Source organism: Grampus griseus (genome assembly GCF_964374135.1).
Source record: "Grampus griseus genome assembly, chromosome: 2".
In the NCBI taxonomy this organism is placed as follows: domain Eukaryota; kingdom Metazoa; phylum Chordata; class Mammalia; order Artiodactyla; family Delphinidae; genus Grampus; species Grampus griseus.
In genome coordinates, this window is record NC_139018.1 from 84,132,648 (window position 1) to 84,151,666 (window position 19,019).

Consider the following 19,019-nt stretch of genomic DNA (forward strand, 5'->3'; position numbering starts at 1 on the left):
AGCCTGTGCCATTCCAGCACTGATCTTGCCAAGCCCTGTGCCAGGAGAGAACAGCGGCGGTCACTTACCTTATCTCCCTGGCTCCAACCTGCCTTCTCTGGATATACCTAGTTATTATTGTTTTGCCCTGTTGGGAATTGTCCTTCTCTGGCTCTAAGGTTTAGCAGTAAATATTGCTCCATGTGCTCTAACTTTCTGTCTGTTTCATTAAGGATGTGAGGAAGGAAGAAAGTTAGGGGTGCTAAGAAAGACTCTCTCAGCTCATAAAGTTTACTGATTTGAGGAAGTCTTAACTGGAGCACCTTGGGAGTTTCCAGGATCAAAGGAAACAGATCAGCATTTTTGGCCAATACAATTTTTCCTACGGTTAGTCCAATTTCTGAAAGGGAACTGGAATACAAAGAGGTCATTTGACTTATTTATGATCCCACAGTAAGCCACAGCACAGATAAAGATAGCACCCAAGACTCTTGGTTTCAAATTTAGTACTACATCAATCGCCTAAGTTAAATTTATATTAAAAAGTTAGCTTTGGGAACTAATATCAAATTTGTTTTTGGTAAATAGAGTTTCACCTTTTTTTAGAGCCATCACTTAAGTTGTCACCTCTAAACCAATTAAGAAACCACAGTTCTTAAATTCCATATATATGTGTTAGCACACGGTATTTGTCTTTCTCCTTCTGACTTACTTTACTCTGTATGACAGACTCTAGGTCTATCCACCTCATTACATAGGGGTAAGACAGGAATAAAGATACAGACCTACTAGAGAACGGACTTCAGGATATGGGGAGGGGGAAGGGTAAGCTGTGACAAAGCAAGAGAGAGGCATGGACATATATACACTACCAAACGTAAGGCAGATAGCTAGTGGGAAGCAGCCGCATAGCACAGGGAGATCAGCTCCGTGCTTTGTGACCGCCTGGAGGGGTGGGATAGGGAGGGTGGGAGGGAGGGAGACGCAAGAGGGAAGAGATATGGGAACATATGTATATGTATAACTGATTCACTTTGTTATAAAGCAGAAACTAACACACCATTGTAAAGCAATTATACCCCAATAAAGATGTTAAAAAAAAAAAGAAACCATAGTTACAGCCCATTAGACTCCCTTCTGTGGAAGCCTGTCTCTGTAGAGGAGTGAAGTGAGAAGGCAGCAGAGATCTGGGGCCTTCCCCCCCACCCCCGCCCCACCCCGGGTTTTCACTCTGGGCTAAACATCTTTCAGTCCTACAATTCCTTTTCAGTTCCTCTGAATCAACTCCCCACCTTTTCATATTAAGATTTCTGTTTCTTAGGTCGAAAATGGGAGGTAGGGAAAAGGCAAAGTTGGAATCCTGCCTGAATGACAGAAACGCTGTTTTCTGGTACAGAAACATTCTCTAACCACCCATGATCAGCTGCTCTTTGGGAGAGTATTTTCAGACCTTACTGCTTTTTTTCTTAAATTGTTGTTACTGAGGAAGAATAATTTTGTTTATCATGCAGGGAGAAGGAAAATCTTAGGTGTTTTTTTTGTTTTTTTTTTTTCCTTTCTAAGCCTATCCATCCATCTGAAAGCCATCAGATGGCTCTGTAGGAAGAGTGAGGTTTGGCACCTGAACCCCAGGCAGAATCCCTTGCAAGCTTAGTCCAGGGCTGGATGACTGTCAGTGTCTGGCTTGCTCAAAGTGTCTGGGGAACAGAGGGTCACTCTCTCTGTCAAAGGCATCCTACTAATAAAAAGCAGTAAGAATAAAGCTAACACCAGTAGTCAATGGCAAAACAAATAGGAAAACCCATCTGGAAATTACGACAAAAATATTCACATAATTAAGCAAGTATATAGAATCACCTGGTTGGTTCCCATCCTTTTGGACAAGGCAAAATTTCTCAATCTACTTGATTTAGAAATGAGCAAATGTTCTCTGAAGGTTTTTATGGCCACCTGCTCATCATTAGGGATTTGGAACCTATTACCCAGAAAGAGGCTCCACTGGAGCCATGACCTCAGAATCCTACCCTCAGGGCACCGAGGTTTGGCTTGTCAGAGGGCACACGTTAAAAACAGGAATCTGGCAAAAGTTACCAGCTCTCCTGCGTTGACATGCATTTGTGTTTACCTCCTGACTGCCTAGGAGTGTCTCTCTGAGAGGAATCAGGTTAATAGCACCACACACAGCTAGTCTGATGAGAAAAGTTTTATGTGGACAATACCAACTGAACAAGAACACCATAAACAAGGTAGGAAGCATAGGCTTAGCCAGGAAAGCTGCCGCAAGGAGTAGGCGTGGAATTATTCAGGAGTGGTTTCAAATACCAATACCATAAACACAAGTCTAATTTGGAACCTGGCTCTTTTTAAGTGCCAGAGGAAGTCAGGGGAGAAACCATGCATGAAATAAAAAATATACATGTATACACAGAAACACCTATATTTTCACACTTCTTTCGTTCATTTTCCCCACAAGAAACAAATCAGACGAAGGAAAAGCCCAGCCTCTTTTTCCTAAAGTCCCTATATTTATTATGGACTTGTTAGAGAAGCCTCAGATGGGTCTTGGATTCAAGGAAGCAGACTTCACTCTCTTCGGTGCCACGCATCCCTGACCATTTACCAAGGGAACGCGTGGAACACAGGTGGGACCATCCAGAAGAGGCGAGAAAAAATATGGCTCACTTAACTTATCCATTATACACAAGGGTATCAGTTTCTCCAAATACTTTCACACTTGGTCCTTCACTAGGTTCTTAGCAGACTTCTCACCTGCAGCAACAGAGCTCAGACAAGCTGTGAGACAGAGAGGAAGGCGGTATTTTGATCCAGCACCCACTGGGTCAGTCACTTTACCCAAGACAGTCACACGTGCCAGCCCCCAGCAAGTCCTCAGGGGCCCGCAGCTGCTTGCTTGGTGGAGTGGAAGGCTGGGCTTTTTCCCTCCCTAGATTTCTCCTTGCTGCTGCCGCTGCCGAGCTCTCTGCTGTTCCCTCTGGAACCAAGACAGCTGCTGGGCGTGTGTGTGTGTGTGTAATTTATTGTTCCACTGCTGCTGGCTCGTCCCCGGGCGCTGGCTTCTCAACCTGCGACTCTGGAGGAATCAGATACTGGACCTCCTCCGTACTGATGGCTACTTTATCTGGCTGGAGCCACCTCTTGAAATGTTCCAAGGTGCTAGGAAAGAGCAGGAGAGAAGGGTGGCTGCATCAGACCTCACTGGTTAATTACTCAATGATTATCTCAGTTACTCAAAGACTGCCTTCCCGCCCACCACCAATTTCTTCCTATAATTGTTTTTCACTGCTAAGGTGGGGAGCACAGATACTCCTCTGACAGCTGTGCATCCTGGCAGCTCCGTGGCATAATTTACCCCCTAGTGGGCACTTGGGCGACAAGCAGCACCAGGCCGCCTTCAAATGAATGCAGAGTCTCTGAAGGCTTGATGAGAACAGCTAAAGAGCTTATGCCTCAGTCCTGTCTTTTTTTCCTCAAAACTGGAGAGAAGAGAAATCGTCAAGGGGAGGAAACATTCAAATAAATACCAAATTATTAGTGAGGCAGAAACCTGAGCATCTTGAAATCTCTTATACCTGAGGTAGTCTGAGGCTTAATTATACTTACAGCACTTAGTTGTACTAAACACGATTTTTCGTGTGTTTCTGTTTGTTTAGTTCTTTCTACAGCAAGATGCCAAGATGGAAACATCTGAGTAGCAATGTCCCCCACAAAGGAATGCCACTATGCCAGGGGGCTCTTTTTTGTTTGGATCTGTGGGGAGGGGGAAGTGTCCCCCTCCCACCTTCCTTGAGTACCCAGGATATCTCCACCCTAAAGCTATTAGACATTCACGGTAAATTGCAAATGACTAGGAATAATATAAACCTCATTCTGTGCTCTTCAATAGCAAAAAACCGTAAGCCAAGAAATAAGGCCATAACCAGCAGATTTTAGACACCTAAAATGAGGGAATCATGTTGTGGACAGTAGGATTTCCCAGCCCATTGCTCCCTTGCCAAAAGCATGCCATAAGGAGGGTCACACATCTGGCCTTCACATACGTGAAGAACCACACAATTCCACTACAAAATGGACTGTGTTTAAAACATAAACTTTGAAGTTTGAAACCAAATGCACGTCTACTGTTTCCTGGCGCTTGTTCTGAACACTGATAGAAAGAAGCATTCCCACAGATGTAGGCTCAGGGCGACAGGTGCCCACAGCTCAACAGGTGCCCATAGCTCAGGGGACTAAGGTGCTCTGTGGGCATTTAATCTTCATCTACCATACTTTTCAAAAATTGTTTCAATTATTTCTATAAGGAAGGGAAACCCACATTATTTTAGGTATTAATAAATACACAGAAACATAAGCTTGAGTCTTGGTGCTGATCTAATTTCTGAGAAGAATTACTATTTGAGAATTATGCAGGAGAAAGTTGTCTTTTCTTCTCAGAACTGGAGAGGAAGGAAATATTGAAGAGGAGAGAATATAATACCAAATTATTAGTGGCTCAGAAATCTGTGCATCTTCATCTTTTGTGTTTGGGGCAGTTTAAGGCTCAACTGGGAAAAGAAAAGAGTAAAATGTATATTATTTTCTGAACCCTCAGAGGGAAGCTGACCTGACCTTAGATGCCACACTGATTTCTGAAGGATCTGGGGGCACGCTGATGCAATATTTGAGATAATGTAAGTGAAAATACTTTGCAAATTAAAAAATAAAATGTAACCATGAAGTTCTATTCACATACTGTCCATGATTTCAGCAGCAGTATCTTCATCTGATACCATGGGACTCTCAAAATCAGTGTTAATGCTATGATGTAAACTTAGGTTAAGTCATATTCCCCTAAGACCTTGTGTTAAAATTCAGGTTTTTATTTCCCTCACTGATTTTCATTTTGAATAATTTCTTACTGAAGTTTAAAATTCTGTTAGGAAGAATAATATTAAGAAGAGCTAACACACAGTACTGACCCTGTGCCAGGCACTGTTCTAAGTGCTTTATACATAGTAACTCATTTAATGCTCATAACAACCCTATAAGGTAAGAGGTACTACTCCTGCTTTACAGAGCAGGAAGCTGAGGCACACACAGGTTACTCACCCAGAAACATACAACCAGTAAGTGGCAGAGCTCCTATCCCCAGTGTCAAGCACCATCCTGCTTTTTGTGGCAGAATGCCCTCTCCTCCTTTCTGCATCCAGCCCATCTGCAGATACTGTTCTCCTTTGGTATAAAACCAGACCCCAGAGGGAGCTCAATGGTCTTTCAACTCCTAAAGCACATTGTCACTTCCACTCATCTGGCTCTTTTCTTATGCTGCCTCGTTTTGTTAGGTATGTCTACATATATATTTGTCAGCTCTCCCCACCTAGTTCTGAGGACCAAAAAAAGGCTCTAAAACGTCTTTACATCTCCCCTCCATGCCTATGACATCAAGCACAGTGCCTTCATAGTAGATGCTTAAGAAATTCATTCATCTGGTCTACACAAATTTGAGTGTCTACTCAAATTTGACAGAAATATGACAAACTCTGTAAGGCAGTGGAGATTGATAGGTAAGAACACTTGGTTCCAGTTGTTGATTGATTACTACTTTCTCAAGCACAGTGTGTACTTAAAAATGAAGACAATAGCTTATTCTCAACTCTGCTCAACCTGTGATCAAGATGTAGGTGGGGGGGGGGCTTCCCTGGTGGCACAGTGGTTAAGAATCCGCCTGCCAACGCAGGGTACACGGGTTCGAGCCCTGGTCTGGGGAGATCCCACATGCCGCGGAGCAACTAAGCCCATGAGCCACAACTACTGAGCTTGCGCTCTAGAGTATGCGAGCCACAGCTACTGAGCCCGTGTGCCACAACTACTGAAGCCTGCGCACCTAGAGCCTGTGCTCTGCAACGAGAAGCCACCGCAATGAGAGTCCACGCACGGCAACAAGGAGTAGCCCCTGCTCGCCACAACTAGATAAAGCCTGCACGCAGCAATGAAGACCCAACGCAGCCAAAAAAAAAAAAAAGATGTAGGTGCGGAATTTGCTTTTTGGCAAAAATACTCATTCCCCGGGCTTCCCTGGTGGCGCAGTGGTTGAGAGTCCGCCTGCCGATACAGGGGACACGGGTTCTTGCCCCGGTCTGGGAGGATCCCACATGCCGCGGAGCGGCTGGGCCCATGAGCCATGGCCACTGAGCCTGCGCATCCGGAGCCTATGCTCCGCAACGGGAGAGGCCACAACAGAGAGAGGCCCGCGTACCGCAAAAAAAAAAAAAACTCATTCCCAAAAATCTGCCACTGGACTAAGCAAATAAAGCAAACTTACAAAGGATGATTTTAGCTCAGAAAAGCTGATGTTGATATCAACTTATATCTGGACTCAGATGTCGCTCTCCCTGACTTCTTTAGAGGAAGAGAAATGCTTTCAGTGAAATAGACCGTCACCTGGAGCTGGACTGAGAATCAATTACCTCTCATCAGAATCAAGTCCATCCACAAAGAATTCTGATGCTAACTTCTCCTGGAGGAACCGATCCCAGCATTCCTTCTTTGCTTGGGCCAGGGTACGAAGCATGTCCTTGGAAGTCACTTCCTGATGTAAACCTTTGATTCTTCTCAGTTTCTTCTCTAAAGAGAGAGGAAGTTGAACTTAACAAGGAAAGTGAGTATGAAACAAAACTAATCTAAAATGCAAAATGCCAGACTTCCCTCGAGGTCCAGTGGTTGAGACTCTGCGCTTCCACTGCAGGGGGCACGGGTTCAATCCCTGGTTGGGGAACCAGGATTCCGCATGCCACACAGTGCGGCCAGACAAAACAAAACAAAGCAAAAATGCAAAATGTCAACTTAAAAATTCTCTCACTGATGAGTACAAGCACACTCCCTGAAAAAGAGCTCATTTTTTTAAGGAGGACAAACCTACATTTTTCTTTTTCCATCCCAATGCCTTCTCTCTGCATTGTACCAAATAACTGTTAAATTGTTTAACCCCAGAAAAGGAGTTTATAGGTTCTCATAAATAAATTGATGGCACGGTTTCTTTGAAATCACAGAAGCCCAGCAGGTATCTCTCTAAGAAATGCTTGTTTTCCCTGGCTTGACATGTGTATACTATTTTCTTTTTTCAACTCCTGAAAATAGTCTCTCGGAGGAGTAAATGGCTTTTTTTGTTACAGTGTCATAAAGTGGTTTCCAAACCTCATGAGAAAGAATTAGATAAAATGAAGAGAGATTCGTTGGTTCATTAGACACAAAAATTGACTTGATGAGAACTCAATAATAAGAGACCTTTAAGATCTCTATGTGTGATTAAGTTCTTGATTAAAGAAAAGGAATCTCCCAATGTTTTTTTTGAAGGTTGTTCTGCTTGTGGCCTGGATGTTGGAGCCTAACAAAAACAAACATCTTGTAATCCCTGTGAGAGTGATCCATTATGGCTTCCTGCTGATACATGTTTAGTTACTCTTCTTTGCATTTTAAGTATAACTGATGAACAGACAGCCCCTTTAAAAGAATACAAGTAAGGGTATCACCATTTGCCTTCTGCCTTAATTTAGTCTTGCCTCTAACTATAATAAATAGGTAAATGATGACTTTTTGGAGGGGAGGGGTGGACATCAAGCCCACCAATAGAAACTTTATGATTTGCAATCTTGTTTTCATTTCTAAACAAGCCGCATCAGCTGGAACCCACTGATCAAAACAAACACCTTTTGTTGCTACAAGTTACCACCAAAAGCTCACCCATGGAAAAAAAAAAAAAAAAAACTACAGTTGATAAATGTTAAATATTTGAGAAGTTTTTTTCTCCTGGAGGATGGGTAAAGGATTATGTATATCTCAGGTTGAACTGGCTAAAAGTTTTTAATTGTTGCTCTTAGTGGATTCTCTGATATAAGTTTATTTGGCAATAAAAACAATCTTTATGTTGTCAGGCCTTGATTGTCAAGGTGGGAGGTAGTCTTTTGGGCTGGAAAAGGTCTTCCCCTTTCTGAGGGTGCTGAGTCCCTGATCAGATGTGATCAGGCAGAAATAGGTGCCTTGCATCCTCCAAACCCGCTTGCCATTATCTTCCAGACTCTGCCAAAGGCAACAGGAATCCCTCTTATTTTCTTCAGGGGAGGACATTTTAATCATCATCTTAACTGAGTTTAGAAAAGATCCGTGGAGTTTTAACTTTCTGAACCAGTCTTCACCAATCAAAAACATCACTGAATCCATGAAAGTTTCTTATATGCCCTGGGCACAGAGCACCAACAAGACGAAGGATCTGGTTCTTCAGCTTCCTAAGACTGTGGCTTCTTCTCCTATCATCATTAAACAGATATTCTGACTACAACAGAATTGGTAACCTCCTCGGCCATTGCTGCAAGTATTACTATACTATCTCTGGTGGCTTCCCAACAAATTTCATATTACACCCTCAGCTTTCTCATTAGCCATCATTCCACCTGTGTTTTTCTCATATTTTTTTCCTCCAGTACAACATTAACCAAATTCCTTCTATTTTTCCAAGAAATTTCTTAGCAATCATGTAAACTCTATTCTGACTCTTCTTTCTGTCCTTCCTCAAATGCTTCTTCTTCCTGAATTGCCTTTCCTTCCTCAAATAATTATTCTCAGGTTTGGTTTTGTGACATATTGATGCATATCATGGATGTCTAATAATAAAGGTTAACTCAATTCTGAAGATTGGCGATCACTGCCCAAGACTGATATTTGTCTTTCCCCTAACACGGGACAATCTGAATCTCTTTCCTGTGTTAGGAGTCTCTCTAAATACTTAAGGAAGGCCACAGGACAGGGCAGTGAAGATGTGTTCAGGAAATATTTAAAAACTAAAATGGCTAACAAGAGGCAGAATGAATTTTATATCAATATACTCCCATCCCAACCATCAATCTATTAAATCTATTTCTCAAATTGTAGCATCATAAATCCACATGTAGCTCTGGGACCATGACCTTCTTCTTTCAGGATGCATAAGGTATGACACTTTGGGGTTATGTGAATACATGGGCCACCAAGAGTGAACAAGAGTGTCCTACAGAATGCCAATAAATAAAGCAGAATTGAGATGAAACAGTCAGAGGCAGGAGATGACAAAGACTGTTAAGGGATGTACAAGGAAAAGGGGGCTCCTTTCCAACAACCAACCTGAAACACCCCCCCCCCAGAATTACATCTGACAGATACATGTGGTAAGGACAAAAAAACAAACAAAAAAACAGAGAACAGAAAACCAGGTTTGATGTAACAGAACTTCAACATGCTTCCTTAAAACCACCAGCTTCTGATTAAAAAAAAAAAAAAAAAGCCATCTAACTTACCTAGAGATGCTAAATACACTTCTGAATCCTGTAGGGGAGCCCAAGGCTTTACAGTTGGCTGCACAGCAAAGTCTGGGGCCTCCCTCTGGCCTGTGCCTGCAGGGTAAGAATCCATAAAGGAGTCTGAGAAAGCATTGCTGGCACTATCCTCTTGGTCAGGATGTGGCAGACAGGAACAGATTTCAGCCCAAAGATCCGGGCCAGGTCTTGTAGTTGTAGAGTCAACGTTCTCAAACATTTTCATTTGGAATCTGAGCTGAAAAAACAGAAGCTCAAGTGAATAAGGACTGACTTAGGAAGGAAGGTAATAGCCTTTTATCAAGTTTCTCTTAACAAAATTTAAAATGTCTTCTATTACATTCCTATGTTATAGAGAAATAGATGACAAAAGGGTAATTAGGTTCCTCTTCTGGCTCTGCACTCAGGTTGTTTTCATAATGAAGTTTGTCTTTTAAAATGGAATTTCTTTTTTTATTAATTAATTAATTTTTGGCTGTGTTGGGTCTTCGTTGCTGCACGTGGGCTTTCTCTAGTTGCGGCAAGCGGGGGCTATGCTTCGTTGCAGTGCGCGGGCTTCTCATTGCAGTCGCTTCTCTTGTGGAGCACGGGCTCTGGGCACGTGGGCTTCAGTGGTTGTGACACGTGGGCTCAGTAGTTGTGGCTGGTGGGCTCTAGAGCACAGGCTCAGTATTTGTGGCGCACAGGCTTAGTTGCTCCGCAGCATGTGGGATCTTCCTGGACCTGGGCTCGAACCTGTGTCCCCTGCATTGGCAGGCAGATTCTTAACCTCAGTGCCACGAGGGAAGTCCCTTAAAATGGAATTTCTATAAGCCAGACACAAAAGGACAAATATTGAATGATTCTACTTATATGAGGTCTATGCAGTCAAACTCATAGAGACAGAAAATAGAATGGTGATTGGAGGCGGGGATGGTAATGGGAGTTACTGTTTAATGGGTACAGAGTTTCAGTTTGGGAAGTTCTAGAAATAGATGGTCGGAATGGTTGTACAATAATGTGAATGCCACTTAACAGTACATCTATAAATGGTTAAAATGGTAAAATTTATGTTATGGATGTTTTAACACATATACGCACACACACACAGAGGAATTTCTAGGACATTTCCAGTGAGGACAACCATTCTGCACTTTTCTCCAAATATCTCCAAAATGCAACCACTCTGTCCTCAGCCAATTAAATTCTGTTTTCAATAGGATACAGACTAAAGGCCCTGCACAGTTCCATATACAGTACACCAGGATAATAAAAATGCTGCTTGGTGAAAACTGTCGGAGAGTACTGTCATATGCAAGACTCATGTGCTCATTACATGGTGACGCTGGGCTATACGGCTCGTGTTCTTATTTTAATAGAAAAATGGAAAGACAGACATTGTCATCATTTTACAGATGAAAAAACTGAGGATCATGAGGGTAACTTGTCAAAGGCACATTACTGATACAGAGTGAATCCCTGATTGGAAACCAGACCTGTGACGCTCCAAAAGCCATGTTTTTACCCATTATCACTCTGCCTGTTTGGGACTCTATACTGAAAGTAGCCTGAGCAGAGCTAAATGGGAAGGGCTACCCACAAAGCCCGGGGGCTTTCGTAACTATCTAATCTAATAGGATGAATTGACACCTTCTTACAGGAGGGACCTTTGAGATTAGGAAGGCTGCCTGGGAAAAGGTCTGAATAATTCCAGGAGAGAGCGCCCAGCCAGCGCAATGGCCCGGAAGTAAAAGGGCCAGATATGTGACGGAGTCCCTGTATGAACTGATGCCAAGGGTCACAATGAGGCTCCACCCCTATACCGAAGTCGTTTGAACCCACCCACACCAAAACTTTGCTAGCATCAGAGCCCTGGTCCCCTGGTCCCCCGGTCCCCCGCAGGAAGTCCATACCAGCGCGGAAAACCCTGATGTCCAGATCTCGGGCCTCAGTCGCTCAGGCCTCAAGGACTGGCCAGGAGGGACGACTGAGGCCCCGAGGCACCTCTGTGGTATCTCGGAATGCGGCCGGAGCCGGGGATACAAAACGCTGGGCACCCCCGCGCCTCTCCACCTACCGCAACCGCCGGCCCCGCAGCCCGCAAACGCTCAGCTCAGTTCAGTCGCTGGCAGCCTGGGAGAAATAGGGAGGCGGAGTTTCTAGGTGACGGATCCCTGGAGTCCTCCAACCACCTCCCAAACTGGCCATGTTCTGTGCGTCAATTGGTCGAGTGGAGCTCAGCAGGGTAAGGAAGCGAGAAGCAGAGGGCTAGGAAACGATGGGCGGGACTGTTGTTGCCTGGAAACGGTGGAGAACACGCCCTGGGCCCCAGTCTTCCCAAGGGCCAGGTAGATTCGGCTCATATCAAGTGCGTTACAGCCGCGCGGACGGCGCTTTCCACGTGGTTCCTGCTCAGATAGGGAAGCCCAGTTTCCAAGGCCTTGACTTTTCTTGGTTACCTGAGCAAGTTAATCTCCTCGGCCGTTCTCTGGACTGCTGTTTGTCCCCGAAAATTTCAGCCCTTCGATACGCAAATTAGAGGACTTCTGCTCCTCGAATGGGGTTGGAAGCGATTACTTTCCTTACTCTCACAGGAGATCCAGGTCCCGTTCACCAAGTTATGTAGCTTTCCCACATTCATTTAGTCAATAGACATCAGGCTCATGCTGTGTTCGAGGCATTGTGTTAAGCGGGAATTCAAGACAGGTAAGACTTGGTATGGGTCCCAGCCTTAAAGCTTAGGAGGAAGCGCCATGGAGACAGACAAGTTGACAAATAACATCAAAGAGTTATAGAGGATATGACGGAAGTGTGGCCAGAGTACATAAAGGAGAGAGTGGTCATGGGAAATGTGTGTCAGAAACTTTTTTTTTTTTTTAAAGGAGATGACATTTGATATCCTTCAGGGGTTATCCGTTCGTTGAGATGCAACCCTCCCAACCTGATCCCCAATTTCCAGGGCAGGTTACTGTCTCCCAAAAGACACATGTGAAGAAAGACATCAGCCAACCATCTGTAGAAGTAGCTTGGCTGAGGGTATAATCTCTAGATGTGTCCAAAGCCAATCAATGTGGCTATGGTGGTAATAACTACCACCATGTAAAAGGGAACTACAAGGTACTCTGTTACATTTATAACCATTCTTAGAATATGCAAACAGAAGGAAGTGGAAAGCAAGAAGGTTAGAAAACAAAGGAGCAAATAATAGGCAAGATTTTGGCAGTGCTTATTCACAGGGAATATATGAGGATGGGCGGATCCATAGAGTCCTCCAACTGCCACCCGACCTGGTGACACGAATCTGGTAGCATCTGATTCATAGAAAGGATCACTGTCATAGATTTATGGGTGCTTCATTGAGCTGCTCCATGGCCTTTCAACTCACTTATGAAGTTTTCTCTAATTTCCTGCTCACCAAAAAAACCTCTTGATTTCATATTTGGCCTCTTACATATCTTGATACCAGGATGAGGGTGCCTTTAACAGTAGGCACAAACAGTGGCTGCTATAAAATTGAATACACCTTTTAACTTAAAATTACAGTTGTAAATTTAAAAATGGTCACCCTTAGCGATTCATCTGTGTCCTTTGAGTTTAATTAGTGTGTGTACTGAATAAATCCAAACCAGATCCTGGACTTGCAAAGCTGAAACCATAAGCCCTGGTGATCTCCCCCTCCCCAAGGACTGTTCACACTGGGAAGCCACATGAGGGCAGTCAGCATCCCTCTATCTTAGTCTCTGCTTTAACCACAATGTGATTAGCACAAATATGTTTTATATTTGTTTCCTCAACCAGCCTAGGCCTTCACTGAGGTCAGGAATCATGTCTTTCTTACCTCTGTATCTCTAGAGCCAAGCGATGCTTGGCAAATGTTCAAAACTTGTTTGTGTCTGAATGTTTAAATTAGAACCCTCATGGTCAAAGACCACACTGAATTGGAGCTAGACCTTGTGATTCACTCTTCAGTCCCTTCTCCAAGTTGCAACCAGGGTAATCTTTTTGAAATGGAGATTAGATCATGTCACACACACACACACACACACACACACACACACACCCCAGAAACTCTTTCCCATTGCTCTTAAATTAAAGACTTAAATCCTTATCACAGTAAGTTAGGTGGAGTTCTTAGTTCAAACTATAGAGCTCATTCTAGCCAGTTTAAGCAGTAAAAGGAATTAATTAAAGCTGCTCTGTACAATAAAATTTCTGTGATGATAGAAATGTTCTGTATTTGAGCTGTCCAATAAGGTATCCACTAGCTTCATGTGATTATTGAGCACTTGAGATGCAGTTTCTGTAACTGAAGAACTGAATTAAAATTTTTTTTCATTTTAATTAATTTAAATAGCCACAGGTGGCTAATGGCTATTCTATTGTACACCACAGTATTAAAGGATATTAAATAGTTCACAGAATCTCAAGATGGACCAAAGAGTCAGACTTGGGGTCTATACCCACTGAGTAAACCTCAGTGTCCAAACCTCACTGAGGGATTTCTCAGGGAGCACCCCAATGCCATTGAACATAGACACTGCAGCTGGGCACTGGACACAAGAACTTCCCCCACTCTTAGTCCCCCAAATCAGATACCTCCAATGCTATCTTGTCAGACATGTATTCCACACTGTGCCTGCTTCCTCTGCTATATGCCTCTGAACCAAAGGTTCTGCCTGATCAAAGGAGCCCAGGTGATGGATGCCCAAGTTGCAAGGGAGGCTGGGAAGGCCAGTTTCTGAATTCCACCTCTTGGAGGCAGTACTTAATGTGGGAAATTCCCCACACAAGAGTGTTGAGAAGATGCTGGATGTCCAAAGGGTACGACAAAAATCTACTTTGCGTGGTCTATAAAAGTCCTTTTCAAACTTTAATATGCAAACAGATGATCTGAGGATCTTGTTAAAATGCAGGTTCTCACTCAGCTGATCTGGAGGGAAGGAGGAAAAAGATTCTGCGGTTCCAGCAGTTGTTGCCCATGTTGCTAATCCACAGACCACATTTTGAGTATTTAAAAAAAAAACAACGTTATTGAAATATAATTCACATTCCATACAATTCACCCTTTTGTCATGTGGCTGGTTCTCAGAGGCCTTGGCTTCTCTTGATTTGGATGTTTCTGAGCCTGTTCTCCGGCTCTCTTGTGAATCCTATGAGGCACTAATATCCTTTCAATAATTCCGTCTCTTATGAAGTTAACAGAAGTTGGTTTCAGTACTTTGCATTTAAGAACTCTGACAAATACATCTTCTGATCTACTTGGAGTTTTTATCTCAGGACACGAGCATATGGGAGGCAAATGGGAGATCTCTAGTCCTTCTCATGCTGTTAGGGAGAAGGACAAGTGTAAAAACATTGCTTCTGAGATGTGTGTGCTTAATTACATATATAACAGCTTTATTGAGTTATATAAGTCACAAAATATACCCTTTAAAGTATACAACACAGTGCTTCTTGGATATTCAGAGTTTAGCAATCCTCATTTTGTTTTGTTTTGTTTTAAAATAACTTTCAAGAGTCTTTCCAGACTCAAGGGACGTCGAGCATATCTACATGGAATCTACACTTAATCTATCATTCTCACAGCCTCTCAACTCAACTCATTCTGCTCACTCCTTCACTCCTATTCTTAACGCAGTCCCGCCTCGGCACTAGGCGTCACTGATTGGTTGGTGCCGAGTGACGTCATCAGAGCGCGACATGGCCGCCGCGGTTGGGTGGTCATGTGGCTGGGCGGCCGCGTGTGGCTCCAGGTTTTTGGGCGAGTGTGCTTCAACCTCCGGCGTCTCACCTTTGACAGGACTTGGGGTGGCCGTAGGGGCCCCATGGCGGAAACACTTTCGACCAGGGCCGAGGCAGCTAGCGGGCTGGGGGCTCCGGCTCAGCAAAATGGAGATGCGGGTGGCTACGCGAGGGGTGAGCAGCCCCCAGGGCGCCCGGAGCCAGCGGGCCCAGGAGTGGAGCCGGCCCCGGGGGACGCGACGCAGGCCGCAGGGAGCGGGGAGCAGGCCGCGACTGTAGGCCCGGGCCCCGGCAAGCGGAAGAAGCGGCGGGGAGCAACCGGGGAGCGCGTCGTGCCGCCCCCGAAGAAGCGGCGGGCAGGCGTTAGCTTCGGCGATGAACACTTTGCCGAGACCAGCTACTACTTTGAGGGCGGCCTGCGCAAGGTGCGGCCCTATTACTTTGACTTCCAAACTTACTGCAAAGGCCGCTGGGTGGGCCACAGCTTGCTGCACGTCTTCAGCACCGAGTTCCGAGCCCAGCCTCTTGCCTACTACGAAGCCGCGGTCAGGGCAGGACGCCTGCACCTCAACGAGGAGCCAGTACAGGACCTCAGCGTTGTGCTCAAGGTGGAGTCCTCATGGGGCCTGCCCAAAAGGGGGCAGGGTTTTATTTCATAGTTACTAGGGCATAGGTACTGGAGTAAAATCGGGGTAATTCTGAAGCGTTCTCATTTTCACTTGGAACACTCTTTTAGCGCCCCATCTCCGCAGGTAGACAGCCTGTATGCTTAAGAACTCAGCCCACTTATCCCCTCCATCAAGGCGTCTTCGGTGTTTCCAAGGGACAGAAGTTGTAATTCTCATAGCTCCTTTTACGCACTGTCTTGTGGCACTGGTGCTTATGACTTTCTACCTTGCGTTGTAGATCTCTATACAAATAGTAATAACCGAGACTATCATTTATATCTCCTGACTGTGTGCTGGGCACAGAGTTAAGCATTAGGTACTTTAACATTTAATTCTAATGACAAACTTGTGGAGTAGATACTGCCACCTCATTTTACCTGTGAGGAAGCTGAGAAAACTAAGGTAAACCTCACAGAGGTAAGGTAACAGTGCCACTTCCAACGCCTGTGTCCTTATAACTTCTGCTTAAATTATTTATCACAGAGCCTGATAAGATAGAATTGTGAAATAACAGAGATTGAGACTAGAATTGTCTAGCCCAGTGCTTTGACTCTTTAAAATTCCATCACAGCTGAGGTACCAGACACCCTTGTTATTAACACTGCCTCACCATAGTTGTGAGGGGATGCAAGGCATTTGGAGAGTGAGTGGTTTGAATCCCCTCTCCCATCCCAGTTTTGAGAAGCAGAGGTCTGGACTGACCCTCACATTTTACAAATGAAGAAACTGAGGCCTGGAGAAGTTAAGTGACTTTCCTTAGAGCATACAGTAGGCCTATAGCAAATCCAGGTGTAGAGCCCAAATCTCTGGACTTAGAGCTTGGTGTTTGTTCAAGGTCACAATAAGTGATGATTTATGGAGGTTTTTTTCCTTTATTTTAGAAAAATTTACTTTTCGAATATAACTTTGTGGTAGAGAAAATACGAATAAGCAGAATAACAACAAAAATCCATACTCTTACCACCCAGGGATATCACCGTTAACATTTTGTGTATATCCTATGAGTTTTTCAATGTCTGCTATCTACCTGTATGTCTGTGTTTTTGCAAAGTGAGACTACACTATGCACACTGCTTTTTCTGTTTAAGGATGTACTGTGACCATTCTTCCATGTCAGTAAGGAAGAGGGGAGGAAGCTGTGTGTGCTGCTGACTGATTATAGGTGGCTGGACCCTGGGCTGACTGGTTGCCTATGTCATTGGCAGGACAATGACTTCTTACGGAACACAGTGCACAGGCATGAGCCACCAGTTACAGCAGAACCCGTCCGCCTGCTAGCAGAGAACGAAGATGTGGTGGTTGTAGACAAGCCTTCTTCCATTCCTGTCCACCCCTGTGGCCGCTTCCGACACAACACGGTCATCTTCATCCTGGGCAAGGAGCACCAACTCAAGGAGCTACACCCATTGCATCGTCTTGACCGCCTTACCTCTGGGGTCCTTATGTTTGCCAAGACAGCAGCCGTCTCGGAGAGAATTCATGAACAGGTTCGGGACCGGCAGGTGAGCCAAGCTTTTGCCTCCTGCAGGCCACCTTCTGACCTCATGAATGCTCTGTGTTGAAAGGGTGTCACTGAGTTCTAGATCTGAAGTGAGCCTTCGTGTTTATCTGGTCATGCCGCCTATCTTCAGGAAGGTCAACACCTAAAGTGCCAGAGACAGGTTATTATCTCTCATGTTTCAAAAGATCTTTAGAGATGGCATATACTGCCTCTCAGTTATATGCTGTTTTGAAGATTTAAAGTGCTGACAGGCTGAGCAGGGTTTTTAAGACTGTGGTGAGAATCTACTTGGTGGGAAGAATTCTGGATGGCGTTGGAAGATGCTTGGGTAGAAGAGTTAAATGGTGGTGATTGTGGTCTTGAGACTTGTAATTCTGGATCTGATTGTAATATATTTATTGTTTACTGTATACCAAGCTCCAGTACCAAGTACGTTAGAGCCCAGCTGACTGAATCCGTATAACAGCCCTGTTGGTGTAAATGCTTTTCTAATCAAACATTTTCCAGACAAGTTAATGGGATTTAAAGAGGCTAAGTAAGTAATGTGCCTAGGATTGTGCAACTGGCAAATGGTGGAGCTGGGGTTTGAATCCTTTTCTGTCTGACACAGGTCCATTGTCCTCACTGCAGAGGGTTTGGGCTTCATGCGTTTAGGCTTTGTGCTGACTTTCTCCCTCTCCCCTCCTGTGTAGCTGGAGAAGGAGTACGTGTGCCGGGTGGAGGGGGAGTTCCCTGCCGAGGAAGTAACCTGCAAGGAACCCATCTTGGTGGTGTCCTACAAGGTAGGGGTATGCCGTGTAGATCCTCGGGGCAAGCCCTGTGAGACAGTGTTCCAGAGACTGAGCTACAATGGCCACTCCAGTGTGGTACGGTGCCGGCCACTCACAGGCCGCACCCACCAGATCCGAGTCCACCTCCAGTTCCTGGGTCACCCCATCCTCAATGACCCCATCTACAACTCAATCGCCTGGGGCCCCTCCCGAGGCCGAGGCGGCCACATTCCAAAGACAGATGAGGAACTACTGCGGGACCTTGTGGCAGAGCACCAGGCCAAACAGAGTCTGGATGTGCTAGATCTCTGTGAGGGTGACCTGTCTCCAGGACTCCCAGACTCTACAGCCCCTTCCTCAGAGCTGGGCAAAGACTGCCTAGGAGAGTTGGCTGCATCTGCCCAGAAGATGGATGGAGCAGTTGAGGCAGGCCCTCAGGATCTGGACACAGTGCCCTTGGCATCAGGGAAGGCAACGGAAATCGATGTCGTGGATCAAGAGACAGACCCACTCTGTGCAGAGTGCCGGCTAGTGCGACAGGACCCCTTGCCGCAGGACCTTGTGATGTTCCTGCATGCCCTGTGCTATAAAGGACCAGACTTCGAGTACTTTTCACCCATGCCTGCCTGGGCACAGGATGACTGGCAAGAGGACTGAGGGCTTTGGCCAATGGAGGGATTACTTCTCAGACTGGAACGGGGATGGGCCATGAAGTAGGAGTTGACCACATGGGGTGGTACTCAGACTTTCTCAGGGGTGAGATTGGGCTCTTAAAGGACCTGCTCATACTTGCTACCTCCTTCCTTCTCCCTCCAGCTAGAGTTTGGGGACTTTTTGGTTTGTAAAATAGATCTCTTTTTCTAATACCTTGTGTGTCTGGTTTTCTTACTAGTCTTTTTGGTTTTTTAATTGAGGTAAAGTTCACATAACACAATTACCATTCTAAGATATACAGTTTAGTGGTGTTTCATACATTCACAGTGATGTGCAGCCATAACCTCTTAATTAGTTCCAAAACATTTTCATCACCCAAAAGGAA

At 44.9% G+C, this 19,019-nt stretch overlaps 2 protein-coding genes across 3 annotated transcripts; one reads left to right on the forward strand and one right to left on the reverse strand.

Annotated features, from left to right (window-relative positions):
• Positions 1-2,167: 2,167 nt before the first annotated feature.
• On the reverse strand, positions 2,168-11,435 carry CCDC32 (coiled-coil domain containing 32). 2 transcript variants are annotated; one of them, XM_082648018.1, is made up of 4 exons: positions 11,377-11,435; positions 9,303-9,558; positions 6,444-6,600; positions 2,168-3,153 (listed from the first exon to the last, which is right to left on the reverse strand). In XM_082648018.1, the coding sequence occupies exons 2-4, from the start codon at positions 9,544-9,546 to the stop codon at positions 3,015-3,017; spliced, it is 540 nt and encodes a 179-aa protein (XP_082504144.1). In that variant the 5' UTR covers positions 9,547-9,558; positions 11,377-11,435; the 3' UTR covers positions 2,168-3,014. The 2 variants fall into 2 exon arrangements, with proteins under 2 accessions (XP_082504144.1, XP_082504145.1); XM_082648019.1 differs by having other exon boundaries at positions 9,303-9,553; positions 11,377-11,429.
• A 3,573-nt stretch (positions 11,436-15,008) lies between these two features.
• Positions 15,009-18,828, forward strand: RPUSD2 (RNA pseudouridine synthase domain containing 2). Its single transcript, XM_082649170.1, has 3 exons — positions 15,009-15,649; positions 16,915-17,211; positions 17,903-18,828. The coding sequence occupies exons 1-3, from the start codon at positions 15,023-15,025 to the stop codon at positions 18,635-18,637; spliced, it is 1,659 nt and encodes a 552-aa protein (XP_082505296.1). The 5' UTR covers positions 15,009-15,022; the 3' UTR covers positions 18,638-18,828.
• The last annotated feature ends 191 nt before the right edge of the window (positions 18,829-19,019 follow it).